The 27,175-nt window shown below is 34.0% G+C and overlaps 1 protein-coding gene across 5 annotated transcripts in view; it reads left to right on the forward strand.

Annotated features, from left to right (window-relative positions):
• Nucleotides 1–2,097: 2,097 nt before the first annotated feature.
• Nucleotides 2,098–27,175, forward strand: part of LOC120623628 (transcriptional enhancer factor TEF-1) — a 139,635-nt gene continuing 114,557 nt past the window's right edge. Inside the window, exons 1-2 of one of the 5 annotated variants that reach the window (XM_039889711.1) lie at nt 2,410–2,761; nt 24,561–24,637. In XM_039889711.1, the coding sequence (XP_039745645.1) occupies nt 24,604–24,637 (34 nt within the window). In that variant the 5' untranslated portion in view covers nt 2,410–2,761; nt 24,561–24,603. Of the gene's footprint in view, nt 2,231–2,407; nt 2,762–24,560; nt 24,638–27,175 lie in introns of those variants that run through there. The other 4 variants (XM_039889712.1, XM_039889714.1, XM_039889710.1 and 1 more) reach the window with 4 other exon arrangements.

Genomic DNA, 27,175 nt, shown 5'->3' on the forward strand with positions numbered 1-27,175 from the left:
ATTACACTATAAAGTAGACTTTTAATAATGTTAAATACATTATTTACTTATGCGTACTTTATTTACGCTTCCAAATTAGGATCTAAATATTTTATTGTTGTAAGTAAATAATATTAGGTAATTTTTTTCGAGCAATTAGTAGTGTAGGTTACAATACATTTGTTATTATAATTATGATCAAAAAATGTTATATACATTTGATAGAAATTTAGACTTAAGTTGCTTGAAAATTGATTAAGATCAACAAAAGTAATAGAATATAGTGACTTTCGAACCTACCTATTGTTATTGCTTGACTGTTAAATTATTATTTATCATTATCATGTAAATATTAAATATTTTTTGTGCGTATATTTCTAGCATACCTAATGCTGAAAGGTACATCATATAGTATCTGAATATTTATACTAATTCCTATTTTTGTATCATTTGCGTGGGTTCACTCTGTTTTGTCATAGGTATGTCAATACTACATTAAATGAATAATATATTGTTTAGTTTTGTTTTTGTACATTTTACTAGAAGAAATTGTATTTGATTTCTTAAGCTTTAGATGACCGTGTACTTTGAATGTTATACGTCAAATATCCACTTCGCAACATAAAAAAAGGTGCTTACTCTATAAATATTTCTCTATAACATAGTAAAATGTCTCTCGCAATTTAATTAATAAGACGTATTATGTAGAAATAAAATAAAACAATACTTGTGCACGTAAAGTGGCTATTATGTTTTCACACTTTACGAAGATAATATTTAAGCTTCCAGTCTTCACTTCCTGCTGGAATGGATTATATTTACCATGTGTTTAATAAACAAATGTATTGACACATGAAGTAGCATGCACATGAACAATCAAAAAATATAAACCCTGGCCTCGCCTGTGACTTGTACACAAACCAATGTAAATTGTAAGATAACTTTTATGCAATTTACATAGATAGCAGTACCATATTATTGCTTTTAGGCCGTACCAAGTTCAATCATGTAGATCCTGAGATTTAAAAATGAATCTCAGGATCACATAAAAGTTTTTTTTATACACTGTTTACTATTTTGTGCGCTGTTGTATGTGCGTAAATTCGTTTTAGAATATAAATTTCATCTAAAAGTGCAACAATAAATACATTTTACTATATTAATATTAGCTGACAAGCGCTATTTTTGTCTTGTTGGTTTGCAAATCTAATTGGACCATTGAAGTTACCGAAATTCGCACTGGATGATAATATTATATACCTATGACTAAAGGTACTGAAACATATCGCATCTATTTACTAAAGTTTGTGTATTATATTAATTTTCAAAGTAGATTATTCTTTGGGTATATGTTTATTATTTTTATTATATTTTAACAGTACGCAGTCTCTTACTACAATAGGATTTGTTACTGAAATAAATTTAAAGGACAAGTCATATATTTATGGTGTTTTATTACAGTGTTATTACCTCATTTAGATATAAATTGAAGTACAAGCAACTAAAACCCAAGTCCAATAATAAATACAACGATTGACTTATGTTAAACGAGCCTTACCTACGGTAAAATTGTTATGATAATATAAAGTATGGATTACTTATTCACATAACTGAAAAAGCTTATAAAGTAGTATAACAAAGAAGTACTCGATTATAGTACTTTTTGTGATCTAGATAGTTCTTGAAAAAATATTAATGTCGGAATACTATACAATTTTTGTTTTTGTCCCATATGGACAGGTCGGACTAACAAGAACACTACCATTTATTGCAGGGTTTGAAGTCATGTAACAAAAAGTTAGTGTATCGATTAAACTTCAAAGCATTCTGTTCAGCGCCATCTATTGCCACTTTTCAGTTACAATATGTGTCGAATAGAGGGCATTAGTAGTTATGAGAGTGACTTATAGAACAACGCTCGCTTTCTGTCGTAACAAAGATGGCGGCAAACGGGAGCTACGCAGGTAGAAATTTATGTTAGTGTGCGTGTATAAATACACAAAATTTCACGTTTGACCACTCTGGACACGCACACTAACAAAGAAAACCGGGTGCGCGCGGGGCAAGGGGAGTAACATCCATGAAGTTGTGTCAGCATATGCGCAAACGAGGTGCGCATTCGTCGCGTGCGTTGTCGGGATTCTTTGTGCCATTCTTCGCATACCAATAAGAGTATATTCTTTAAATTCACTGTTTAATTGACATCTAATCAAAATTCGCTTCTTCACTACACCTTTGAACTTCAAAAAAGGTGAGTAAAAAATATTTTTAAAGTGATTTTCATACAATTTACTCGAGATTTTGGTGATTTTTATTCGGGAATGTCAACAATGCGAGCGCGATCCTGCAATATTTTACATAGTTGTCGCGTTTGCTTCGCTTCGACTTCCGGTCGTTCGGGTGTCGGCATTTCGCGATGTAAACATTATCTAGTTTTAGGTTTTGGACGTTTATGAAAGCTAGTAGGGCATGAAGTGAGCTCAAGGTGTTATTGTGTTGTTGAATTTGCTTCAGTGTGCTTACTGAGATGGCGCAATTTTCGAAAGACGCGGTATGGTATGGTCCGCCCGTGATACACTTCAGTCGCGTTGGTGGCTGTATGCGATTTGACGTATTCCGCGCGCGGGGATGACATTTGTCAGCTTAATTTATGAAATGTCAAACATTTTACGTGTAATGCGCGAGTGAACTGTGAACGGTAAACAAATTAACAGTGATATTGATGCAGTGATTTTTTTGAAGGGAGACATGGACTGTTATTACTCTAAATTTTATCCAAGGCGTGAGTATTTACCACAACGTAGCAAAGATAAACAAACAAATTCCTCAAATATTTTCGCAGATTCCTAAGTCATGCTGTGAATTCTATAATGTCAATACAAGTGTTATCATTTATTACATTAATTAATAAGACGCGAATTAAAAAAAAATCTAATTCTTCATTGATTGAAAAAATATATATAGGCTCTGATAGTCCTAAATAAAAGTGAAATGGACAAATTAGTGAAAATATAAGTAAATATCTATTTTTAAAATTAAGATTTAAACTTTGCACACTCGTTACTTCTCATAATCTATTAATGATTTACTTTTACGTTAATCAATTTAATTTATTTTTTACAATTTCCTATTAAACAAGATAAACAGTTTATATTTTATAAATTAAAACATTTCGACTCTTTTAATAATGTGAAACTTCAGAATGAGTTAGTTATTGCTTTAAAAATAAAAAAAAAGAATAAATAAAACGTGGGGTTAGGTTTAGATGGATTTTTGGCGGCTACAAAATTTTATTCAACATTTTTTTTTATGGGAATACCTACCAATAAATTTGATAAGCTAAGCAGAGTAATGAGTATTTTTAAACTATTTGTGTTGTTTAAAAAAAAGTAGGTAGGTAGTTTCCCCAGTAGTGTATCAAGTAGGTATCTTTAATTAATACTCTTTATATATCATTTGAAAGAAAAATAATGTGGGAAATACAAGCTAACGTAATTCGTTACTATTATCTAATTAATTTAAAAAAACTTTTGATACCGTGTACCGATTCTGTCAACGGAGCTAAAAACGGTTTTTTAATCGTTCTTTAAATAAAATGAAAGTTATGATTTTTTTATTGATTCTCATCAATACCTCATAAGTTCTCTCAGTGATCTAATATGTGACCACTTACCTCATGTATAGCTATTTGTCTTTTGTAATGAGATTTCCAGAACGATTCTATAGACTTATTAAAATCGTAATAGGTAGTGCACGTTATATTAATTGATTGAATCGTATTAAGCTAGGTACTTACTCTAATCATTTATCATAAATTATTTATTAAATATGACTTTTAATACATATTTATAGAAAAAAACTCTCACAATACTGATATCACGGTTTAAAAGATTATTTATAATAATAATTTTTAGTAGCAGTTTATCAAAGAATAAAAAACTAGATTACTTTATTTTTTTGCACAATTTTTATTTTTAATCTCAACAAAATTACAAAATTTTAAACAGTTGCAGACACCTATTTAAAGATTTTTATTCGTGCAAGTCTATCAACCACAACTACAGACTGAAGCAAAGAATTAGATCATAAACAATTGCTGTTTTTGGTCTTAAGGCTGCAGCTTGCACTAGCTTCTAGCAATTTTGAGTTATTTAAATAAACCACCGACACATAGTGAAAAAAACTATCACGCTAAATATTCCTAAAATAAACAAAAAATAAAAAAACAAAAAGTGTTTCTTTAGTTCTAATTGGGCTCTTCGCTGGAATAATTTTAATAGCCAATAATTATAATTTTAATGTGTAATAGGCTCCAGAGAAATCGACATTACTTAGTGTTTGTATCCTCTTTTAAAATTACTCATTTGAAAGTGATTTAAATAGACTTCGGTTTTAATTCGGATAATTGTACGTAACTACCCTGTGCATAGCACATCTACAGTCTTTTCTGGATAGGTGTGAGTTCGGAATAGGTACCGGATATTTTAATTGGCGATCTTAGATGCTTTATTATTTAACCTGAATATTACCTCCTTACTTATTAATAATTGTTATGCGTTCTACTTATGCTACGAGTATAATACTCAGATAAATGGAAAACTCTATTGTATTACCTATTAACTCGGAGTATATTCCCGTAATCTTGACGCCTAGTTTAATTCAGAATCGTAAGATATTGGAAGACGTAGTCGTCATTCACTATGTTGTATTAAATTATTATAAAAATTGTTAAATTGAATAATTCAGTTATACATATATTTATCATACCATTAACCTACCTATAAAACAATCATGCTTCCCTACAAAACTGACCTTAAAGCTAAATTTATTTTTCTATCTACAAACCAAACCAAAAATATTACAATAGGTTTCTTAAAGCAGTTAGTTTATCTGATCTTTGTCTGACAACCCAACTTGAATGATGTTTATACTCGTAATACGTTCTTTAAATTATTTCCATTTTCTCTGACTAACAGTAAATCGGTTGGTACCTACATCATATTTTCTGAGGTCAGTATAACCGTTGAAAATTGAAAGCTATATGTACCACAGAAAATATAATATTTATTGTTTATTTCGTTGCAATAATACTAGAACGTAGAGAAGTTGCACTTCTTTGATTTTGAATATTGCAGCATTTTCAATAGCCTACGAAAATTGCAGAGCTCTGTGTATGCTCTAAACTGAATCTTACTGCGGAACGGAGCATCTTCAGATGTTGATTTCACAACAGACATGTTTTTATTTTTTATATTTTATTTCACAATTTTTAATCCCTTGGTTACCTGGAACAAATCATAGCGATATCTGTCATGATAAAGCCGCAAAATTGTATCTTAACGTTGTATTGTATTTGCTTTGTTTTAATGGTTGTTTCTCTGTGGTGTACATTAAAAATTAAGTCATTCATTCATTCACTGACACCATTGAAAAGTTTAGTAGGTATTCGATATAATGACAAATCCCAAAGTATCCTAACACCGAAGTGCGTCGCAATGATCACTAGATTGCGGAGCTTCGCTTTCGTCTCTTGTCGGTTGCTCGATTGGGTGCCAAGAGTTATTTTGGTGAATACGCCTGATGTTTTTATTGCGACGCGACGGGGACGGGAGCGCGACAAGCAATAAGACGTGTAAACTGCTGACACTTCAAGCTCTCACGCGGCGTCGCACCTAATGGCCGATCTAACGCGATTTATCACGTTTCCGTCGGGGATATTGAATCCAGTTGAATTTATTTCTGTTCTTTGCTTGTCCAAATTAACCTAGAACCTAATACCGTTTTGTAATTCAAGCTTCTCCGGCATCCTGGCGTGTACCCGCTATTTCATCATCATGATCGTCATTATTCTCAGTCCCTTATTCTCAGAACAATGAACTTATTAATAAAAGAGCCATAAAGTTGAAATAGTTATACAGTGTTTTGTCACGCTTCAACAGAAAGCACGTTTCAAATATCAGAGCGTGATTATTTCAACGTTATGCTACGATTACTTAACGTCTTAAGGCTGAGGACAGACCTGTAGGGCTAATGACAAAAAAATGGGTAGACGTACTAACGTCTACCCATTTTTTTGTCTATATCTACAAAAAAATACGAGTAACGGGTAGAGATAATTATCTCGTGGCGCGCACTGCAAGGGTGACGTAAGGGCATAGACGTAGATAATTATTGGAGAAGAACAAAAAAAATATAATTGAACATAAAATCTAAAATCTTTGTGGTCAAACTAAAAAGCAAGAAATAAATAATTTCTACAATATTTTTAAGTCGGTGCCAAGTAAAATGTAGAAAGTTACTATGTTTAGATCATTGACTTCGTATTTTTTTTTTATATTAAACCACAGATAGTACCAGTAGTTTTCGACGGCTTAAAATGCCCTAAGAGTTGCAATGGACAACTACAACTAGGGTATAAAAGATACACACTGAAAAAGCAAAGAAGTAGCGGGATGCTTTAATTTTCTAGTTTGTGAGAACGTGAGAGGCGTGCATATCGTAACCCGTACCATGCTATAACATAAAACTGTAATACCTTTTGCCCAACCCAGTAATAGGTCCCAGTAGGACCACGAGGTAGCTATCTCTACCCGTTACTCGTATTTTTCTAAAGAGATTGACGAGATAATGGATAACTCTAATAAATAAATAAATATACTGCGACAATGCACACATCGCCATCTAGACCCAAAGTAAGCATAGCTTGTGTTATGGGTACTAAGATGACTAATGAATATTTTTAAGAATAATATAGATAAATACTTATAAGATAAAGATAAACAACCAGGCACTGAAAAACATTCATCTTCATACACTAACATGTTCTAGCAACGAGACAGACCCGGTGTCAGATCATTTTGAAACATCAATTTCATCCTTAACATTTATAGTTTTCTATGTGGCATTGTACTGGAATGCTAAATCAGTTTCGATAGGGCAGACCAAAGACAGTACTCGTCCCCGTGACCTCCATGGCTCCCACTTCTAAGACCACAGCGCGGTTACTTATATTTGACGGCCAATTGGCGCAGTGGACAGCGACCCTGGTTTCTGAGTCCAAGATCGTGGGTTCGATTCCCACAACTGGAAAATGCTTGTGTGATGAACATGAATGTTTTTCAGTGTCTGGGTGTTTATCTGTATGTTAAAAGTATTGTTTATTATATTCGTTAAAATATTCGTAAGCTATCTTAGTATATATATTTATTTATTTTTTTTCTGTGATAAAATCTGTCTTTTATATTTATTATAATCTCTCAATTTTGTATATGGGTCCCCGACCTGAAATAAAATTATTTTATTCTATTTTTATTTATTTAGTACCCATAACACAAGCTACGCTTACTTTGGGGCTAGATGGCGAAGTGTGTATTGTCATAGCATATTTATTTATTAATTATTTATTATCTTTATGCCATATTCAAGCCATTTCGGCGAGTGCGTTTGGATTTTTTTATAGTAATAATTGACGGAACAAGCGGATGTCCCACCGGATGTTAAGCGGAAAACCTTCGCCCATAAACAGAGCAACACTTTACAGGGCATGCAAGGAGTACGTCCTGCAACATGGCGCCCTGTATCTAGCAATTTGAGGCGTTAAGACTCACGTGCCTGTAAATACACCGGAACACAGCATTGCAACAATGCTGCTTAGCGACAGAAATAAGCATGGGCGTAGGTTGGGCGTTGATAGATCAGTCCTTAAGTCCTTTTTCATTTATAAGAAGTTTTTAATACAGAGAGGTATTGTATAGCCACTTCGTGTGAGGTTACGCTACCTGCTCTTATTGACCTGCCAAACTCACCCTAATCCCCAAACCAACTCCCCGGCCACGATTCGAAGCCATTACATGTAACGCATTACGAGACGCCCAATATATTGTTTTTTTATTCTACTACAAGTTAGCCCTGGAATGCAATCTCACCTGGTTGTAAGTGATGATGCTAGTCTAAGATGGCAGCGGGCTAATCTGTTAGGGAGTCATACCCTTAATCTGTTTCTACGCGACATCCCACCGGAACACTAAATCGCTTAGCGGCACGTCTTTGTCGGTAGGTTGGTAACTACGGCCTAAGCCTCCCACCAGACCAGACCAGAGAAAATTCAGAAATCATAAAATCCCAAATTGCCCTTGCCGAAATCTGAACCCGGGACCTCATACTTAAATTCACAGCGCTCACCGTAGCGCCAGGGAGGTCGTCAAAATGTTATATAAGTTATAATTGCTTATTGTGGGAGTTTTCTACGAATGTTTGAAGACTACCTTGGCGCAGTAGTGAGCGCTGCGGTCTTTTAACCGGAAGGAGCTCGGTTCCATCCCAAGCAGGGGCATTTGAGAAATAATTTTTAAATTTTTAATTTTCCCTGTGAGTAGAAGTAGCCGTAGTTACTGTCCTACAAAGTCGTGCCGCAAATGACTTAGCGTTCCTATAGTGTCCGTAAAACAATAAAAGTAAGTAAGTTTAATAAAACTGCTCTACCGCCAACAGGCTAGCCAGCTTCTTTTCATAAATATCATTTAGTAGCAGGTTTGATGATTGATGTCAAAGGCTAGAGCTTTGTCTTCCATGCGACTATACCGATCTGTTGAAACCACTAAATTATACTAAAATTACCGCTAAATTGTATAAACCAATTAATTTTTTTTGATGATTTGTATGATGCATTTCCTGAAACTTTATTTATACCGCGAGTAGTTTGGTACATATAATTTGTATTAAAAATGGAACGTCTCATAGACTCGAATACGTCCACGTCCACCACACAACTTTCTGTGCAGTTGAATGTGGAAACCTTACCCATTAAATAGGCGAATTTATTCCATTCCATTCCAGTTTTATGAGTTTTTAAAATGCGTTTATTTATACTAATAATTTTAATTGAGTTCGCTTGCAATTAACGTGTTACCTACTAATTATAACTCCATTACCAAACAACAATAAAAATATATTTTTTTAATTTTTCTACAAATGGCGGGAAAAACTTTTATCGAAACGATAATATGATGATTAAGACGAAAAAATATATATATTTTATATTCTTAATTGGATTTACTCTTATAGCACATTACATTAAGTATTTATGTAAGAAAGACTCAACGAAACATAAATTTTTTACAACTATTATTTAAAAAAAAAAAACACTTACAATTGAGACGGAAGTTCGAGAAAAATTTGTTAGTTAACAATTGTGTAACTTAAGTAAAATAATAAGTTAAGTAAATAAAGTAAAATTTAAGTAAGATATTGGCAAAAAACGAAATGCCATTTTTTTTCATCTTCAATTGTTTATAACTTATGCAATTTTTTATGTGCATGCTTAATACACATACAATACAATTAAATAGACGCTTTTGGCAAATCTTTCTAGGCGCCATTCCGGATCCAATGAGCTATCGCACATAATTTTAAGAGCAGCATCTCATTTTGTACCATTCTCAACCTGTCGACCGGACTATTTCCTTATATATTTAAATCTTTACTTTTATTACCTGGCTTACTCTAATTTGCTTTTATTACCTGGCTTATTGGTTAAGCTCTCAGAACACTACCTATCATAGACAATAAAAAAAAAAAAGAAAAAGGTCTATTTAGTCTCTTGATTCACTCTTGATTTCGAGGTCCTTATACCCATATATTGTAGGTGGCGGGGTAAACGTAAGCTGGAAGGGCATTCCAGATCTTTGCGGTGCGGATCACAAACGATATCGACTACCTACATTAAGGTGTAATTCTCGCAATATCTTCTGGTTCGATGGTAGAAAAGCAGTATGTAGTTAGTAGGTTCTCGTAGTTTCCGCTTTCCACTTTTCTCCCTTTTATTTAGTGGTTTAAAAAACCTGGAGCAACTAAACCTTACTACATATTACTATTACTAAGTATTTGTTGGCGATGGTTGTAATATTTGTTTTTGTTTACGGACTTTCCATTTCAGTGATATTGAGAGATTAAATGTGGAAAATTTATCTCGAGCTTAGATAACCTACCTACTCAACTTTTCATGTTCAGTTAAAAGAATTTTCGATGTGTTAATACTTTTTACATACCTACCCAATATACTTTTGAATTTTTGTATAAGTAAGTTTTCTTGTTTATTGACGTAGTAAAAGTACCTAGTAGTGGCAAGCACTTAACACAGTTACACTCTAGTAAGTACTAAGTAGTTAACAATGAGATGAATATGCATATTTTTGATTACAAGATAATATATCCGTTGTGAACTTTCGAACTATTACCGGGGGCTACTATATTTTATTGCTGTTGGCGTTACTTTTAGGACGTCAAGGTTTATCGTATTAACTGTAATTTTAAAATAATGTTATTTAAATTTTAAACGTTGGTAGTCAACCCCCGTATGGCTAGCATACGCACCACGAGAAAATTATGTCTACACACTATGTCGTCCAATCCTATAGAAGAAATACGAGTAGGTAAAAGGTAGAGATACTTGTGGTGGCACGCATGCTATAGGTCTCCAACAAGAGTTGAAAAACATTGCAGCGTCCACTGGAGTTACGGTTGCGATGTATATCCAGTAGCCTCGCTCTATTCTCGGACTCCTATTTGTGGATTACTAGCGTGAACCCCCTTCAACATTACGCGAAGTTGAACCTTAAGTCTGCTCTAGCAAAGCATAAATTCCATTAAATTCATTATGTCTGATCCAACATTACAAAACACGCAACGTATTTAAGCGAAAGGACCCACTCCCTGCCTCATATTTATCTTAATTTTACTTTCTAAAGAAATGACAAATGGGAATTATGGAAGTGCGAAATTGGTGTCATATGAAATGATTACCGACGCGTCTGAGGAGTGTGTTTGCATGCATAAAACGCACGTAACAACGTAAATTAAATGTATGTTTTTGCTACGACTACGCCTACGTTTGTTTCGGGTTTTAATAATTCCGCTTTTTCAATTTAATTGTTTATTTTACCACGCTAAAAGTGCTTGCCCAAAGTATGAAAGCTATGTTTATGTAAAATACCCTAATAGCCGAAGTGTTCTGTGTTAGAATTCTTTCTAATCGCTGGGGAACGAACCCTGTGTACTTTTCTAAAATAAAAGTATCCTAGGTCTGAGTCCAGAATGCCTGCCATCTTTTATCCAGGCTGAACATAGATAAAAAAGAAACAAATAAAAACGCAAGACGCACTAATCCTCTCAGAATAAGCAGGGTTTAGGCCGAAGTCGTCTAAGATTTTTATGGAGAACTCTTAAGCACGTAGATTCCCTGACATTGTTTTCCTTCACCATTAAGGCTAGTGATATAAATCCACATAACTCTTAATAGCAAGAGGTGCGTGTCGGGGATCAAACACGTAGTCCTCCCAAAAGGGAGGTTGAAGCTCTAACCACTAGGCTATCACCGCTTGTTAGTAATAATAAGCGGCACTAAACCGGGATACAAGGCATTAGGTTAGTTTGCAACTCTCGGTAGGTATATACCGTTAAGACAAAAGAGCTGGTTCCCTCGGACAATCAAAGCGAGCGATCCAATTGTGAAATAAAACGCACAAATAACAAGTTTAATTAAATCGCCAAGAACCGGCACAGAGGGAGCGAACAATTCCAACTACATCGATAGTTTAACAAGTGAACTCAAAAGTAAGCTTCATATTGAACGCTACCTGTAAATTGCAATAAGTGCAGTGAGATCAAACGTCAAAAAAATCAAATTAAAGCAGCATGGTGTGTCTTCGCTCTACAACCCTTTCTATTTATGAGAGAAGAGATTTGTGCTCAACTGTGACTTTAATTTCGCGAAATATACTAAAATATACGCGATAGAAGGTTTAAACTTAAAACCTACCCGCTGGTAAAGTGTATACAACGTGTAAAAAAAAAACCGATATAATACTATTATACTTCACATGCTTTAGAGGTACATTAAGTATTGTGTCTGAGACCTATCTGTGAAACCGGAAAACCTAATAGTTTTTGAGTAAAACACTGCTATAGTTTTTACTAAAAGAATTCGGATATAGCCTTAAGATCACTTGCAAAACTAAAATCTATCGTACCTGATAGAGTGACAGGACTCACATGTGAACCATGTGACTCCTGGCACTCTATCAGGTACGCATCGCTAAGCGTAAGTACTATGCTCATGTCGATCTTATATCTTCAATAGGGTTGTCATAAGTAAGCACTCAGAATACTATGAATTCCTTTGTATGGAAAAATAAATGTGCTTCTTTTGATTTAATATTATTCGAGGGTGATTCTTAAAGAAATATATTTATGCATCCTTCAATATTATTTCGTAATTTTGTTACACGTTGTATGCAGCTTAGAGAGTAGACCTATAGTAGAACCTGGAATAACAACATTGCTTGTTGTTATTGGTTGAGTTCACGATACCTACTTTTTACGCTGAATTATAGCCAGTAGCCAATAGAGTACAATAGTCAGTGAGTCAGGAAGTATTTTTTATTATACGTGTAACTGACGTCTACATTAGTAAACTATAATTGACCTGTCTGGCATTCTCTTCCGCAAACATCTAAAACATTTGTTTTATTTTACGTTATATTATATATACCTAACTAATTTATTTTTTAATAGATACCTACCATAGTGAATGGTAGGTGCGGTATTCTATACGACATAATTTCAACCTATTATGTTTTTGGTATATAACCTATTATATTTATGTTATCGAATGGCACTGAATTACAATAAAAGATGAAGATTTACTGAAGAATTACAATAAAATTAGGCACTTACATAGATTTTTAGTTTATTTAAACTTATAATAAAGATTCTACATGAATTATTTACATCTATATATTAAACATTATAAATTACACTGCCCAGATTTATCTGTTACTGCTGATAGCAAATGTTAAGTTACTTCAAAATAAAACCATAATATCATGAAAATTAAGCTTAATTTGCTATACTCCGCGAAAAGCAGGAGAATCTGTATGGTTTAATTTATAATTACTTCAATCCGTATACAAAGCGAAACTTGCATAGAGGGTACATTGCCGATTCTCCTGCTGTTCGCGGAGTATAGCAAATTAAGCTTAATTTTCATAATCTATTATGGATTTCCGCAAAGTAAGACCTGCTTCTATCCAAAACCATAATAATGTTGGCAAATTCTAAGAAAAATACAATACAAATGATTTTGTTTTTAATGACATAGGTGTTAATAATTGCATACAAAGAATTAAGACCATATTTGAATTTTGTGATTGCATATTTATTTATTTGATATTATTTCTTTAATTGCATATTTATATATTCCTACGCAATTTTAAGACGTGATATATAAGATGCTCATATAGTGTTTGTTACTATTTGATAGATTTATTGTTACAACTGTTCATTTATTATACTTTCAGTCAATACCATAGGCTGCAAATACCTTGTGTGGTATTTAATAACAATTACTGTGTCGCTGTAATTATCGAGATACTAAATTTGAATTCTGTCCTGTGGTAAATGGCAGAGGACGGCGGCTAATATATTGATTTCGAGCCCAATACCAACGAAACATTAAATTTTGTATGTCCTCATTTTGTGAGTAGTGATTATTATAAACTAGGTAGGTTGTTATATGTTATATGCCTGTTACTTCGACGGCGTGAATTCCTTAATCCGATATAAGTTATAGCCTAAGTTTTCTACGGCTCTTTAGCTATCTCATTTATTCTGCTCCGTTACTGCGGGTAGAGAAAGCTTGTAAGCGAAGAAACAAACAAAAACATGTTTGCATTTATAAATGATTTTTATTTCAAATGCAAGCCTATTATTTTTTTCCTTCCTGGATTTCGAAAAATCGTGCAGTACTAACGGGTAAATTATTATTAATTTTTTTGATGACCATTGTTGTGGTATAGGTTAGCTTACACTATCAACTTTCAGAAGATCGACTTCTTCAATTAGTTATCAACACTGATTGTTATAAAATTTGAATAATTCGATTCGCAATTGTAACCTTATAAGATGTTTTGTTATTTTCATTGATTCAATTGTTAGCTTCATAAATAAATTCTACCTAATCTATAGTTTATCTAATACGTGACTCACCGCCCACTTGCATTCGGGCAGAGCCATCACACTACTTATCTTTTGTTGTGTTGTTGTTAACCATGTTAACAAATCCTTCAAAATATATTCTTAAACTTAGCGTCTTACGTTTTGAGCCTAAGTCTAAGTGTAGTAGTAGTATTTGTCTCCTCTTTGGTTTAGGATCTGTGAACAACTAAATTGGCATAATTACCTACGTATTTTAATAGGTGACCGTACTAGCTATGATTGCACATATATATAGCACTATAATGGTATTCACTAAAATCTTCTTGTTTTTTTTCTGTTAATTAACATATTTTAGTTTTATTAAGTAATTCTCAAGGTTATCCTAAAATATGAATTTCGATGTATTTGCCTATGTAAATTCTGCAGACTATCTACATTATGATTAAAAGCGGGAACATCTAAGATATTAATAATTTATTTATTACACATCCCGTATAGAATTTTGGACACCATTCTTAGCGCCTGATTAATGTTGCTCTCGGTTGCTACGGAGCGGCTGTCGCGCGATAAATTAAACGCAACTCATAATAGAAGTGGCATATCAAAACTACCTTCATCCCGCTCTAACTATATACCTGGTCATATGCGAGACAAGGATGTGAACTGTCACTAGTGGCGTCACGACAGGACCACTTTTTTGTTATTACACGTCGGGACTAACGGTTAGCCCATAGCCGTAACTTAGTTACTTTAATGACGACTTTACGTGGACTTTTGTTTATCTATTCATCGTTTGTGTGTCTTTTACATGCAGTAGTAGGAAGATTTGTTAAATAACCCTTTGTTATGTTTCCGGACTATACGTATTGGTAGAGTTCGTTATCCAACATTAACCTTTTTAAAATTAAAATTTTAGAACTGTTCTATTGGTTTGAACAGTGTTTTCCAACCTGCGGCGCCCTGGGGTGCCGTAGAAGCTTGAGAGGGTGCGGCACTCCTTCTGTACTTAAAAATAATAAGGAAAAATATTTTTTTTACAATCTTTGTGCAGCGGGGTCACGGCTTGTCCCCACACTTTGAAAAAGTGTGTGGAGATCACCAAGCTCAGCCTTCCCATTGTTGGGGCAGTTTTATTTTTCTTAATTCTTTGTTAAAATTTATTGTTTATGGTTTCATAGATTGCGCCTATCTGCCTAACTAACAAGTACCTTACAATTTTAACTAGGTTAGGGCGCGGGCGCCGTTACAACAATTCTTAACTTGCAAGTAAGTGCGTCGCTGGATTAATAATGTTGGGAGCCCTTGGTTTTGATATTTCAACTAGTGATTCCGAGGTCGATTCGATTCCTGGGTCGAAGCAAAACGGTTAGTTCCCCAGAGAACACGTTAAGCCGTATTTTCTTGGAACTATCACTTACATAACGCGATAGCTGTAACCATTAAGGATTATGGCTGTGGGTTAGATTCCCACAACTGGAAAATGATTGTGTGATGAACATGAATGTTTTTCAGTGTCTGGGTGTTTATATGTATATTAAAAGTATTAATGTATATTGTTCATAAAAATATTCATATTTACTCTTAGTATCCATAACAGAAGCTACGTTTACTTTAGTGCTAATTATTTTTTTTTTAATGTGGGATGGGGATGTGTGTATTATCGTAGTATATTTTTTATAAAAGCCTTTCAAAGCGTATTAAGAGCGTGGTGAGTTGCTCAACACCCTTCCTCCTATATGTGAAGTAATTTCTGAAGTTAGTGATACTCTGCCAATAATACAATTATAACAAAGTGCACATATTATAATAGCTTGCCATTTAAAAAAAATGTGCAATATGCATAGTAATTTATACTTAGGTAACCCTAATAATATGTAACCATCCGATGACGTTGAAAGACTATACTTATTTGACCAACCCAAAACAAAACAATAAAATATTAGGTAGCAATTATTGAAAGTAATACCGTGTTAACTACAGTAGTTGAGCTGAAATTTAAACGATAATTCTCAAAAACAATCACCAGAAATTTAAATGCTAATACACAATTAGCAAACTACCTGCAATAATGTGACCAGTGTAACAATATCTCTTTATAATATGGACTACTATTAAAAGCAAAGTTCCACCGGTAGGTTGTTATATCTCTCATTGCGAACGTTGGTAGGTAGGTACCTACTTCTATATTTCAAATGGCTGGCTTCTCTAAAGAGTATGTCTTTTGAACCGATGCAATGCTAGAGTCACTAAAAATAGACTAAAGTCTGTCAAAAGTTCTTACAGAGTACCTAATTTACGCTAGTTAATGACAAATGAAGAAGATAGCTGACCGAAATCTATAACTGAATCACGATGAAAGACCTAATACCCGAATAAATCATACTTTTTATGGTTGCAAGCTTTGTATTACCAAAACTTACAATCCAATGGCGCTTCTAAGTACCCGGTTATACATTTTTCGAACAACTTTTACTCCGTAGCTGGCGTAAATAAATAAAAAAATTATATGAAAGAATTAAACTTAACGATGCCTCGTTAAACTAACACGAAAAGAAAATATTTTCCTGCTTATTTAGGTTAAGTATAATATGTAGCAACAAGTATGCGAGTGAGGCGATCTGACCAGATCGCTCGGCCGGCCCTGGCGTACCTATCTGCAATCGGTAAATGGTTACTTTAAGTCTCGATATGCGAAGTATTCCCCTTGGAATGTCACCGTCAATGCACTGTGCTTATATGTGCACGGGCGGACTGAATTTTTTCTTATCTCTCGATGCATTTTCTGCGAGTTTCCATTGGAAGCTACGTGAGTAAATGAGATTTACCTTAAACGCAGAGCGGCTATTGGGAACAGTGAGACGAGCTTTTTGTGTCTGCCTTATTTGTTTAATAATTGCCATTATCCATTATCGATTGTGCTTATTGTCAATGGATCATGACTTTGGGTCGTAAATTGGTAGCATTTGAAATTTTTGCTATGAAAGTCCCACTATTTAAGCCCGGAGCAAGAAAATCTGCTTTATAATAAAACTCGGCAAGTATGTTAAGCCGTTGCATCCGTCTTAAGTATTTTCACCAGGTAACAACATTAATAAATTAGAGTTACGTTATGAAGCTTAACACCTAGGCCTAGACTTAGGTTGATGGAAAAAAGGTAGAACGTTGCCTGGCATGCCCAGCTAAATTTTGCAGGTGCTCTGTTAGACACGTAGGTACTATCAGGTGGACCATCTGCAAAAAAGAGAGCTATTATTGGAAGCATTAATAGACAGTGTGACGATATTTGATATTTTGAATTGGTATCTATCAGCAACAGCTCTTACCAATAAAAATAGGAGTTCAAGATTTTCAAATAGCGCAAAAATTACAAAAATAACTTTATTACGAAAAAAATAAGGTTTTTCGTGACTGTGCGCTTTATCCTATCTCTCAGTAATATAATATCTTCGATTATATCTCTCGCCTGAACGCATACGCGGCGATCTCTATCCAATCCGTCCACCCGTTTTCTGTTGGAGTAGTTATACCCATTAACTTTGTATTAGATCTTTATAAACCTCTTTTTATTGACATGTTGTGGCAGATGGCCGCAAAGATGTTTTATTTATTACCCATAAAAATAGGCAATGTATATGTTCCAAAAACATTCACACTTAAGTGGAACAAATAAAACGTTTTCGATTTATAAATATTTCTATGGAGAAACAGATTAAATATCGTAAGAGTAACTATGAGCGGAGCAAGTAATTTTAGGTTAAAAACTATGATTTGTTATGACCAGCCCTCTGTCGTTGGACCGTAGAGAGCTCAGAAATAATTTTATTTTATTACCTCATTAATTTTATTGTGTGCCCGTAATAAATTATACGATTACCACACACGATTGCCGCATTTTTTCATTACCCTCTAATTCTCTCCGGGTGCGGGAATTAAGCCCGCAGTAATAACCCGGCTGACTCCGTCAGCGTCATCCATCACGGGCGGTGCAATCGTTCCGCTGTCAGTGCTATTCCGGGTCGCTCCATTTTCGCTAATGATCCCCTTGCGATCGCGCGACTTCTACAAAATCTTAACGCCAATCGCGCCGTCAAAGCGCACGTGCAAGCCCTCAACCGTTCGAGCGAATACAAAATGTATCTCAACTTTCAGCAAACATTCGAGGTTTATTCAACCGTCCCTAGATTTTCCTACAGCGTTGCAAGTTAAACGTGCCCAACTGCGCGCCGCGGCGCATCCACGCTGTTTATGAGCTTTGTACAAATAAAAGTGAACATGCCGGATCGCGTTCCACGTGAGAGAGTTTATAATTTATTTGCTCGCAGTTTTCTGGCGACGATTTTCCCACAGGGGCGGTGTCTCAAACGAGCCGCGCCCGCCCTTTATGTGGTTTTTTGTAGCGACACAAAATGCCCCGGTGAAAAACATTCAGTGATAACTGGTAACAATCGCTGCCGCCCGGATGCCCCTGCCATTCCACGCATACCTCGCATTGGACCTCGGCTCTTACTTTTTCATCTAGCACCGTATCACTAACCGAAAGATCTGCCTCGTGACTCGCGTAGCTAATGAACATTGAATTATTTATTATATTTAATTAGAGCTATGACTGGAACGCACTTATCAAATAGTCGTGATGGTCGGTTGCGTAGAGTTCGAGGTTATCCTGACAAAGTTTGCCTATTAAACTTATGTACTTAATTAATATTCAGAATTCATTAAGCGCGTTCGGTGAAGAAAAACAAGCGAGGAAACCTGTAAATGAAGTACCTAGGTATCCACACTGTTATAATACGAAAATCTGTTTGTTAGTTTGTCCTTTTTTCATACACTAACAGATCAAAAGATTGATGGGATTTCTTGAAGAAATAGTTTATGAGCCGGTGAAAGACAAAGGCGTCCATTGAAGTCGTTTCACATAGGCTACTTTTTATCCTATATATCTAAAGCAGAGACGTTTATTACATCGGCTGAACGGCTATGGTGAAGTTTGCTATTAACATAGCGTACCTATTTGTTATTACCGTATATTTTCACCTTCTGTTCCTGAAACTGTCGCATTTATAATACATATATCTAGGTACAAGTTTTTCCCGCGACTTTAACGCCTTTGTTTTGATTTTTATGTACAAGAGTCTGCATATAAGTTTATATCTGCACATTATGTACCAAATGCAAAATTAAGTAAAAGTTTGGACAGTATCAGTTAGGAACACTTTACGCGGATGTAGCAGCAGGCAAAGCTAGTATAATGTAAAATATAAAAAAAATCCAGATATACCTCTACGTATTCGCTAACGGCTTATATAGGTATGATGCGATTTCTAAGGAACTGGTTTCAAAGCTTGCCGAATTTAATTTTATTGGAAGCATACTCGTATATCAGAGCTCTGGAGCTTTACATTTTACGGTTCAGTTAATGCAGACTAGATATTGAGCAAGTCTATAGGTACTTTTGAATTAACCGGTATCTATATAAAATTCCGCAATACCTACAATAATATGTGCACTATTATACCTACTATTCGTAACAAAAGGTGGGCAATGTCTTTGAATTTGTTTGACTAACAGGACAATCGCGACGTGTTTAGGCTAGGCCGGTTTTGCATATACGTATATTATATATATATAACTAGACATAACGATCTGCATATATCTAGAAATTAATATTGAAGTGTTTATTTGTGATTTTGAAATAACTGTCTCTCATGAAGAGTATTTGAACGAAAACATTACCTAAATCCACGTTTTTAAAACTGTCTTGCAAATATCTTTGGAACTCTTAAGGGTATAAAATCGGGGTCGAAAGATTCTACGGTTTTAGGGTAGGGTGATTTTAATCTGCACTTAAATTAAAATACGTACCTTATAAGGATTTACGTATCAAAAATTACACAGATGCAGTCAAAAGCAACGATCAGTCTTCTAAAATAAATTTAAATTAACCGTCGTTGAAGAGCTATGAGCATTTGAGAATGGCTGAAAATAATAATAATGCGAAAAAAGTGTGAAAATTTCAAAATTAAATAAAATTTCTACTACCAACTTGATTCTGCCAATTTTGACATAGGTAAGTAGGTACTCCATAAATATAGTTTCCTTGCAACATAAAGTAAAAAATTTATTGCCTTGCAGCCATAAAGTCGGCGACGAATTTCATAGAAACGTAACATTTTCATGCCTCGCACCAGTAAGAGTAGCGTTTTTATTAATGTCCCATTGTTCCTTAATCGCCGGTCTAGATTTGATACAGCGATAAGTTTTCCGTTAAAAACGTAATAATGGAAGTAAGTAAACCTTCGTAGCTGTTGCTTTCGACCGAAATCTAAAAGCCTCCGGTTATAAAATCGTCACGATGGCGGCGGGAGCATCCGTGCAAAAGCATGGTTCTTCTAAAGCTCACTTAGATTTTGTCACAAAAATAAAATTAGACGATTTTTCAGTACTCCATCTTTAAACTCTTGACTTAATACCAACTGAATTTACATATTATGTTTCACAGAAACCATTATTATATATTTAGCACAACAAGTAGTTACATAATTGGAAAAGCATATACCTAGGGTAAATACTAGTATATAAATACATACATACAATCGCAACTATAAATGCTGTTATGTTTTCCGGAGGTCCTGTCGCCGCAGACATTGCAAGCGTATTCAGAGACTCAAAAACATGTTATAGATTATCGATCAATTGCTTTCCCTTTCTAACTGACGCTATTTTAAAGTTTATATCACGTTTTGACCTAACGAAAACGGATGATTTGGTTTAATAGTAACAAAGGATCACGAAGCAAAAGCTCTTTTTATAGCAGAAAATTATTCACACTATGTTTTCTGCTTCTGCAAAACCAATTCAAATTTCTTCTATTATTACGAAAGTACATAAATCCATCCAAATTCTCATTGCACAGTTATGTAAACGTCAGCAAAGAAATTCATCCTTTTTTTACCGTTTTTTAAACACTCTTTTCCACTTCTCTTGCTTACAATAAATTGACCAATGCACGATAAACAAGTCAAAAAATACCTCAAAAAGAAAACCGTAGGCCAATGGATGGTCCCACCACGCTAGCCTTAGGTGTTCTCGTGCCCTTAGATCTACAGACCGATTTAATATTATCTCAAATTCAAATCGCTATTTCACTGACATAGCTCTGGTACTGTTAAAGGCAAACGTCGATTTTTCAACTGTTAAAAGTTGGTTCACAGACGTTTACTAAATAATTTACTGCCAACTGAAGCCTTAATTAAAATTTCTCGTACACATACCTTGAAAAATAATTGTATTGGTATGGTATTTTCTAAGCCGAATTTTACGGTCAAGCATGCCCTGAATGGGGTCTTAGGATTTTAGTTTTATTGACGTTTAATGGGTTAGTTTTAAATATTACTCGTTCGACTTCGGTATGGAGTATGTATTATATTTATATGTAGGTATATACTAAAGGTTATAGAAGCAATAAAAAATTATGAAATTAAAACTTAATTGGGGAGTTTGTTAATGGAGACGAAATATGCTGTGATAATAGATATGAAATTCAGGTTAATCTGTGTGTAGGAATTAATTAAATTTGAAATTCAATCAAACTTTGCTAATCATTCCGTAGGTTCTTCATCCAAAATGTCAATATGCTAGGTGTTAAAGTGTGTTCGAAGTATAGCAAACTAAGCTTAACTTTCTTTGTATATGGAATTTCGCTTTTATCTAGTATTTATCAATATTAACTCTTTTGAAATATTATAGCTCTAAACGTTGGAAAGTTGCTTCTTTGTTTTTTACAACTACCGCCGAAACGAGTCAATTTGTCTTCAAATGTTTTCGACTATTCATAACGCTAACAAGTCTCGCGAGATGAATATCTGTTCTAGTTTACTGACAATAAATTGTATGTTTAGCGTCGGCGACTTGTGTATATAATTAACAATAGCAAGAACTCTACACACGGGACTAACTTCCACTCCAATTGTTATTTCCCTGTGACCACATAATTTTGTAGGTTTTTTAGAATATCTGGGAAACACGTCTCTCTTCTAATAAAAAAGCTTGCAAACCTCATTAATGTGTTTAGTCACACTTCAACTTATAGCACCTTTCGAATGTTAAAAAGTGAAAATATTTTCATAATTAAGGTCCAAGAGTTTCTGTTTTGTTCGTTGGTAGAAAACGCTTATCATGAAAAACCGTCAAAAAAATTGCATTTTATAAGATAATTTGGGTTGCGACGTGGGTCAGAGCAAATTGTATAGATTAACGAATGAAAGGTTGTATGGGAAATTTTTCTTATGCTAAGATTGCTTGGCAGCTATGAATAAGGCCACTTTTTTATATTAATTATATCTTTAAGTGTCTTCTTATTCTTAACTTTGTATTTGTATGCGAAAAAAAAGAGTTAAAATTAATAAATAATAATATTTATAAATTGGACCCGTGTGTATACCCTTTTACATTACGATTTCCAAACTAAGCGGCGCAACGCCGCTCGTTTGTCACGATCTAAATTGCTCTTTATGAGGATTATCTGCAATGTATAGGATTTCACTTTGTTAAATTTAGCTGTAGGTAGCGTGTAATTTAAACGCAATCGTAATAATAATCATCTACAGATTAATTAGTGACTTTATTTTTTTTGTGAGTATCTTTCAGATTTAGGTGATACCTTCAGGTGACACGTGTGAAGTTTCTAGCAACACTAGGATGCAACAAAACGTAGCTTACCTTGTTTTTTTTAAATAATTTCAGTCTAAGATTAATTTAAAAGGAATACCGATATATAAAAAAAGACTTAGGTAATGTAAGTATATTAAAATTGTATAGAGGAAAGATTTTTTGTGGTGGTTTGTTTGTTTGAGTTTCGAAACTATTAGAACTGTTTTAACAATTTAAAGAAAATTGGAATAATGTAACCTAAAGTAGCATAATGTTGTCTATAAAATCCGTTATTTGACGTGCGCTGGGGAAACTATTGATGATAGATAAAATGTACATGGTTAAAGTACTTATAATTACCTAAGAAAAACTCCGGGAAAACTGACGGTACGCGCGGGACTCGAAACAAAACAAAATTAACACTTAATAAGTCAACAGTAAGTAGTAAGAGGGAAACAGCTATTTATTTATTTATTGAAACAACTAAAATATAACGGGAAAAAGGCGAACCTTGTCACTAACATTGACCCCTTCCAGGCAACCTAAACAACACAACAGCTAGTAAGATATTTTTTTTTGAAATCTCAGTTCAAAAAGAACACCAAAAAAATTCCTTTCACAGACCTTTCACCTGTGTATTGTTTTCCAAGCAGAGCATAAATAAGCCATAGCAATTCGGGCAACAATCGAGGCCCGATGGGCATTTGGTCAGATTCCGTAGCAAGCAACCGTCGCAGCCACGTGTGCTCGCATGCCTCGGCCTGAATATGGAATCCTTGCTTGAATTCTAGCCTGTATATTCCCGAATATTCCATTTAGGTACCTACATTGGATATTGCGAACACATTGCCGAAATGAAATGTCGTCTTTATGCATCGCTTTAGAGTTTAGTTCATAGATTTAGCATAGTCTGCGGTACGTACCTCACATAATGGTGCCAGTTTTGACAGATTAGAAACCGATGTACAATCATATTTGGTATCTACCTATATAAAAAAGCTTGGGTATGAATTATTAATCTAACGTTGCTTTTAAATTGATCTAGATGACAATATGAGAGGGTTATAATAAAAGAACACCCGCCTAAGTTTGTTATGGGTTCTTCTTAGGCCAGGGCGCGTTTGGAACCCTCGTAGCTTTTAGTGTTAATACACGAATGTAGTCAGTACCCCCTCACTAGAATGTACAAAATTTTCTTTAACGTACGCATCAAAAGTGCCATCTTGGGGCCTATTTCAATAAAATAAAGAAATATTTGATTAAGTATATTATGGTCAAGGTTTTAGTGACTTTTATTCCCGTATTTGATAACCAGGTAAACTCTCTACCTAATTTAATTTGATTGTATCGGATCCTTAGCAAAATTCCAAAATTCCCATACAAAATAATCAAAAGTACAGACATACGGGTTATACGGTCTACGAAATATGACTATGAAAATAGTAAGATTAGGATTTTAGTAAAATGTAAAAAAATATGATGATAATAAGCTATACCTACGCTATTGTTATCATCTTATCTACAACTGTTTTATCCGACGGAAATATACTAAAAAAGTTTTCTATGATATCATTTTTATCTTGCGTACCTATTACAAAATTGCATTTTTATATTTTCCCAAAGGTTATGATTTTATATGATAAAATGAGATAAAGTAAGATCCTGCGTCCTGCTTAGATATGGATTAAAAAAAACGAACAGCTAAATTATTAATTTTTCGTCTAAAAGAGTTAAAATAAAGAGAAAGAGCGTAAAATATTCAAAGCTAATTTGAAAGGTACAAGTAAACGTTTATCATATTTGGTTCATCAGGTTTTCAGGTAGGTACCAACTGGCGGTATACAGCAATGCGTTTTTTATTTTTTAAGGAAGTTAATTAATAGGTACAATTTTCCCATTGATGATAATTTATGATTTAATGTATGATTTGTTCGTTTTAGGTAAGTGACAAATGGAAAGTTTACTACGGTGATCGGTTCACTCATGATGCATCCAGCTGGATACTACGCTAATCTCGGTAAGAGAAAACATTCATGCTAAAGCTGATCTCACATCTGTTTGGTCAAACCCATCTTGCTGGACGAGCCGCAACTAATGATTTATAAAACTTTATAAGAAACAAATCAGATTACATGAGTTAATTTCAATTCCAGCGACAATATGATGATCGCAATGCACTTTGTAATTGCTTAATATAAGCAATTTTATCTGGAGTATTATAAATTACAGCAATAGCCAATTACAGCAAGTTTGGTCCTAAGGCCTATTGAACTCTTTCTTCGATTCTTGAATCACACTAGTATTTGAAACAGAATTTTATCTTTACTAATGAACTAATAGCCGAAATGAGAATGATCTGAGAAGTAACTTAAATATATAAATAAAATTATATTAAAAGCTACAACAGTAACATTGCCTGACCTGGAGTCTTAATAGAAAAACTCATAAAATTACTGCGTTAGCTTGTACTGCGCTCGTCGTGCTTAAAATGTGAGATCAGCTTTACAAACTGCATCAATTTTACAGTATCCACCTAGGTACCGCGCAAGATAAGAAATTTGGATTTAATGTGCAACCGTTTTCCACAAAAAAATAAAATAAATGGATATTAATCACAATGTTCTCTGCAAATTATATCATAAAGATTTGATGTATGTACCTTTATTATAATTAAAATTATGGCAACGGGTTTAATTTTAATGCAATTTTTATAGACAACTAGTTAAAAGTAAAGTACCTTATAATTATAATAGTTAACTATTTATTTGAGGATCTATCTTAGCTTACCTAGGTGAGTCAACTTGATCTTGATTGTTACTATCATATCAGTTTACAACTAGCGCTGTACTGGAAAAAAATTGACATCTTTCATCAATTATCATCAGCCTATAAGCAGCCACGGCGTGCATAGAAGGTATGCAAAGGGTATGCAGGTGATATTAAATGAAGAAAACCTCCTGTACGAGTTATAAAAAACTTAAGGATAGGGATTTTTTTTATTTTTTTTATTTGGAAAACAAACAGCTATAAATAAATTGTTACAATGGACAAACTTAATTATAGATCTTACACAAGCCAATAAAGTTTTCACTATTAATTAAAATTATCATAATGATACGGGAGTTTTGTTCAATTATATACTTATTAGTTACTTATACTAAGTAATACTAGTTATAATAAATTAATAACGCAAACAAGCGTGCTCATTTTTAAAAAGTTAATCTAAGAAAGAAAAAAAACACAAATTCTAGTGCATTTTTTGATAGCAGATACAAACTTTCCATACTTATAAAAAAATTGGTGTATATGTTGATACTTATTATTGTAAATATCACATGTTCTTATAATAAATCTGTTCCGGCTATAGTTGGTCTTAGCACGTGGGAGAAGGTACGTGTTAATTTTACGATTAGTACGTTTGTCGGATTTGGGAACACAAAATTTTATTTTATTTGTCAGATATTGGCAATCGATTAGGCCGTTTATTATTTTGTACAAAGTTGTAAGAGTTATAAAAAGCCATCTGCGGAAAGAAAGTAATTTGCCGTATGGTCATTGTCTCTTCATCACATTCTTCATGACATTGAGGGATCAGAGAATTGACGTCTTTTGGTCTTTACAAAGGTTTTACCGAAGCGACAGTTCCCTTAAATAAGCGTTGAACTGATACCTGTTACGGAAACTTTATTGGATTCGGTATAGTTTAAAGTACCTAATTGTTGACGTTCTAAGCAGTGGCGTGCACTTCATACGTGCGCATAAGTAATGCCTACCCTATATTTTAAAATATAACTCGTATAGGAGGAGGCTTCTAACATTTTTATATAGCCGTCTTTCTGCCTACCCTGGTCTCAAGCCTTGTGCACGCCACTAGGTGTAAGGTAACAATGTAGGTGATTTTGGTACTGTACCTACTTTATTTATGATAATTAATCATTTAAATGTCCATGTTGGCTTAGCTGGTTAGTCCATGATTGCGTTATCTACGTTCTGCGAAAAATACTTTTGTAATTATGACGTTCCAAAGAGAATACTTTCACCACCTTAAAAACTTTTATGTAATGAGATATAATATATATTTATTATTCATAAAAAAGTCGCATTCAATGTCTATTAATAGTTCCAACAAAAACACTAATTGCTAGCGTAAAGTTGTCTATTACGGTCGTTATCTGTCTTAATTATAATTCCTGTCCGATTCTTATCGCGGCTTATCTTTTCTGCAAAATGATAATGACAAATTGTGACGTCACTCTCAACTTGAAATAATATCAACTTTTGAAGTTTTGATTGAAAAATTGTGAATAGTAAAAATTACATCTAAATCGATTCAGCCTTCCAAAATATTGGTATGGATCGTATCCATTGAAAATTTCACCAAGTAGCTAAGTTATTCTTTTTCTTTATTTTCATTTAATTTATGTTGTAAATTACGTAAAGAGTAGGTAAGGACTTCTGAATCCACATCAGTTTAATTTCCTACTTGGCTATCAGCATTTCTAGCTCTAGTCTACTGCCCGACTAAAGGCCTCTCACAATGCGTGGGTTTGCCCAT

The sequence above is a fragment of the Pararge aegeria genome, chromosome 5 (assembly GCF_905163445.1).
Source record: "Pararge aegeria chromosome 5, ilParAegt1.1, whole genome shotgun sequence".
In the NCBI taxonomy this organism is placed as follows: domain Eukaryota; kingdom Metazoa; phylum Arthropoda; class Insecta; order Lepidoptera; family Nymphalidae; genus Pararge; species Pararge aegeria.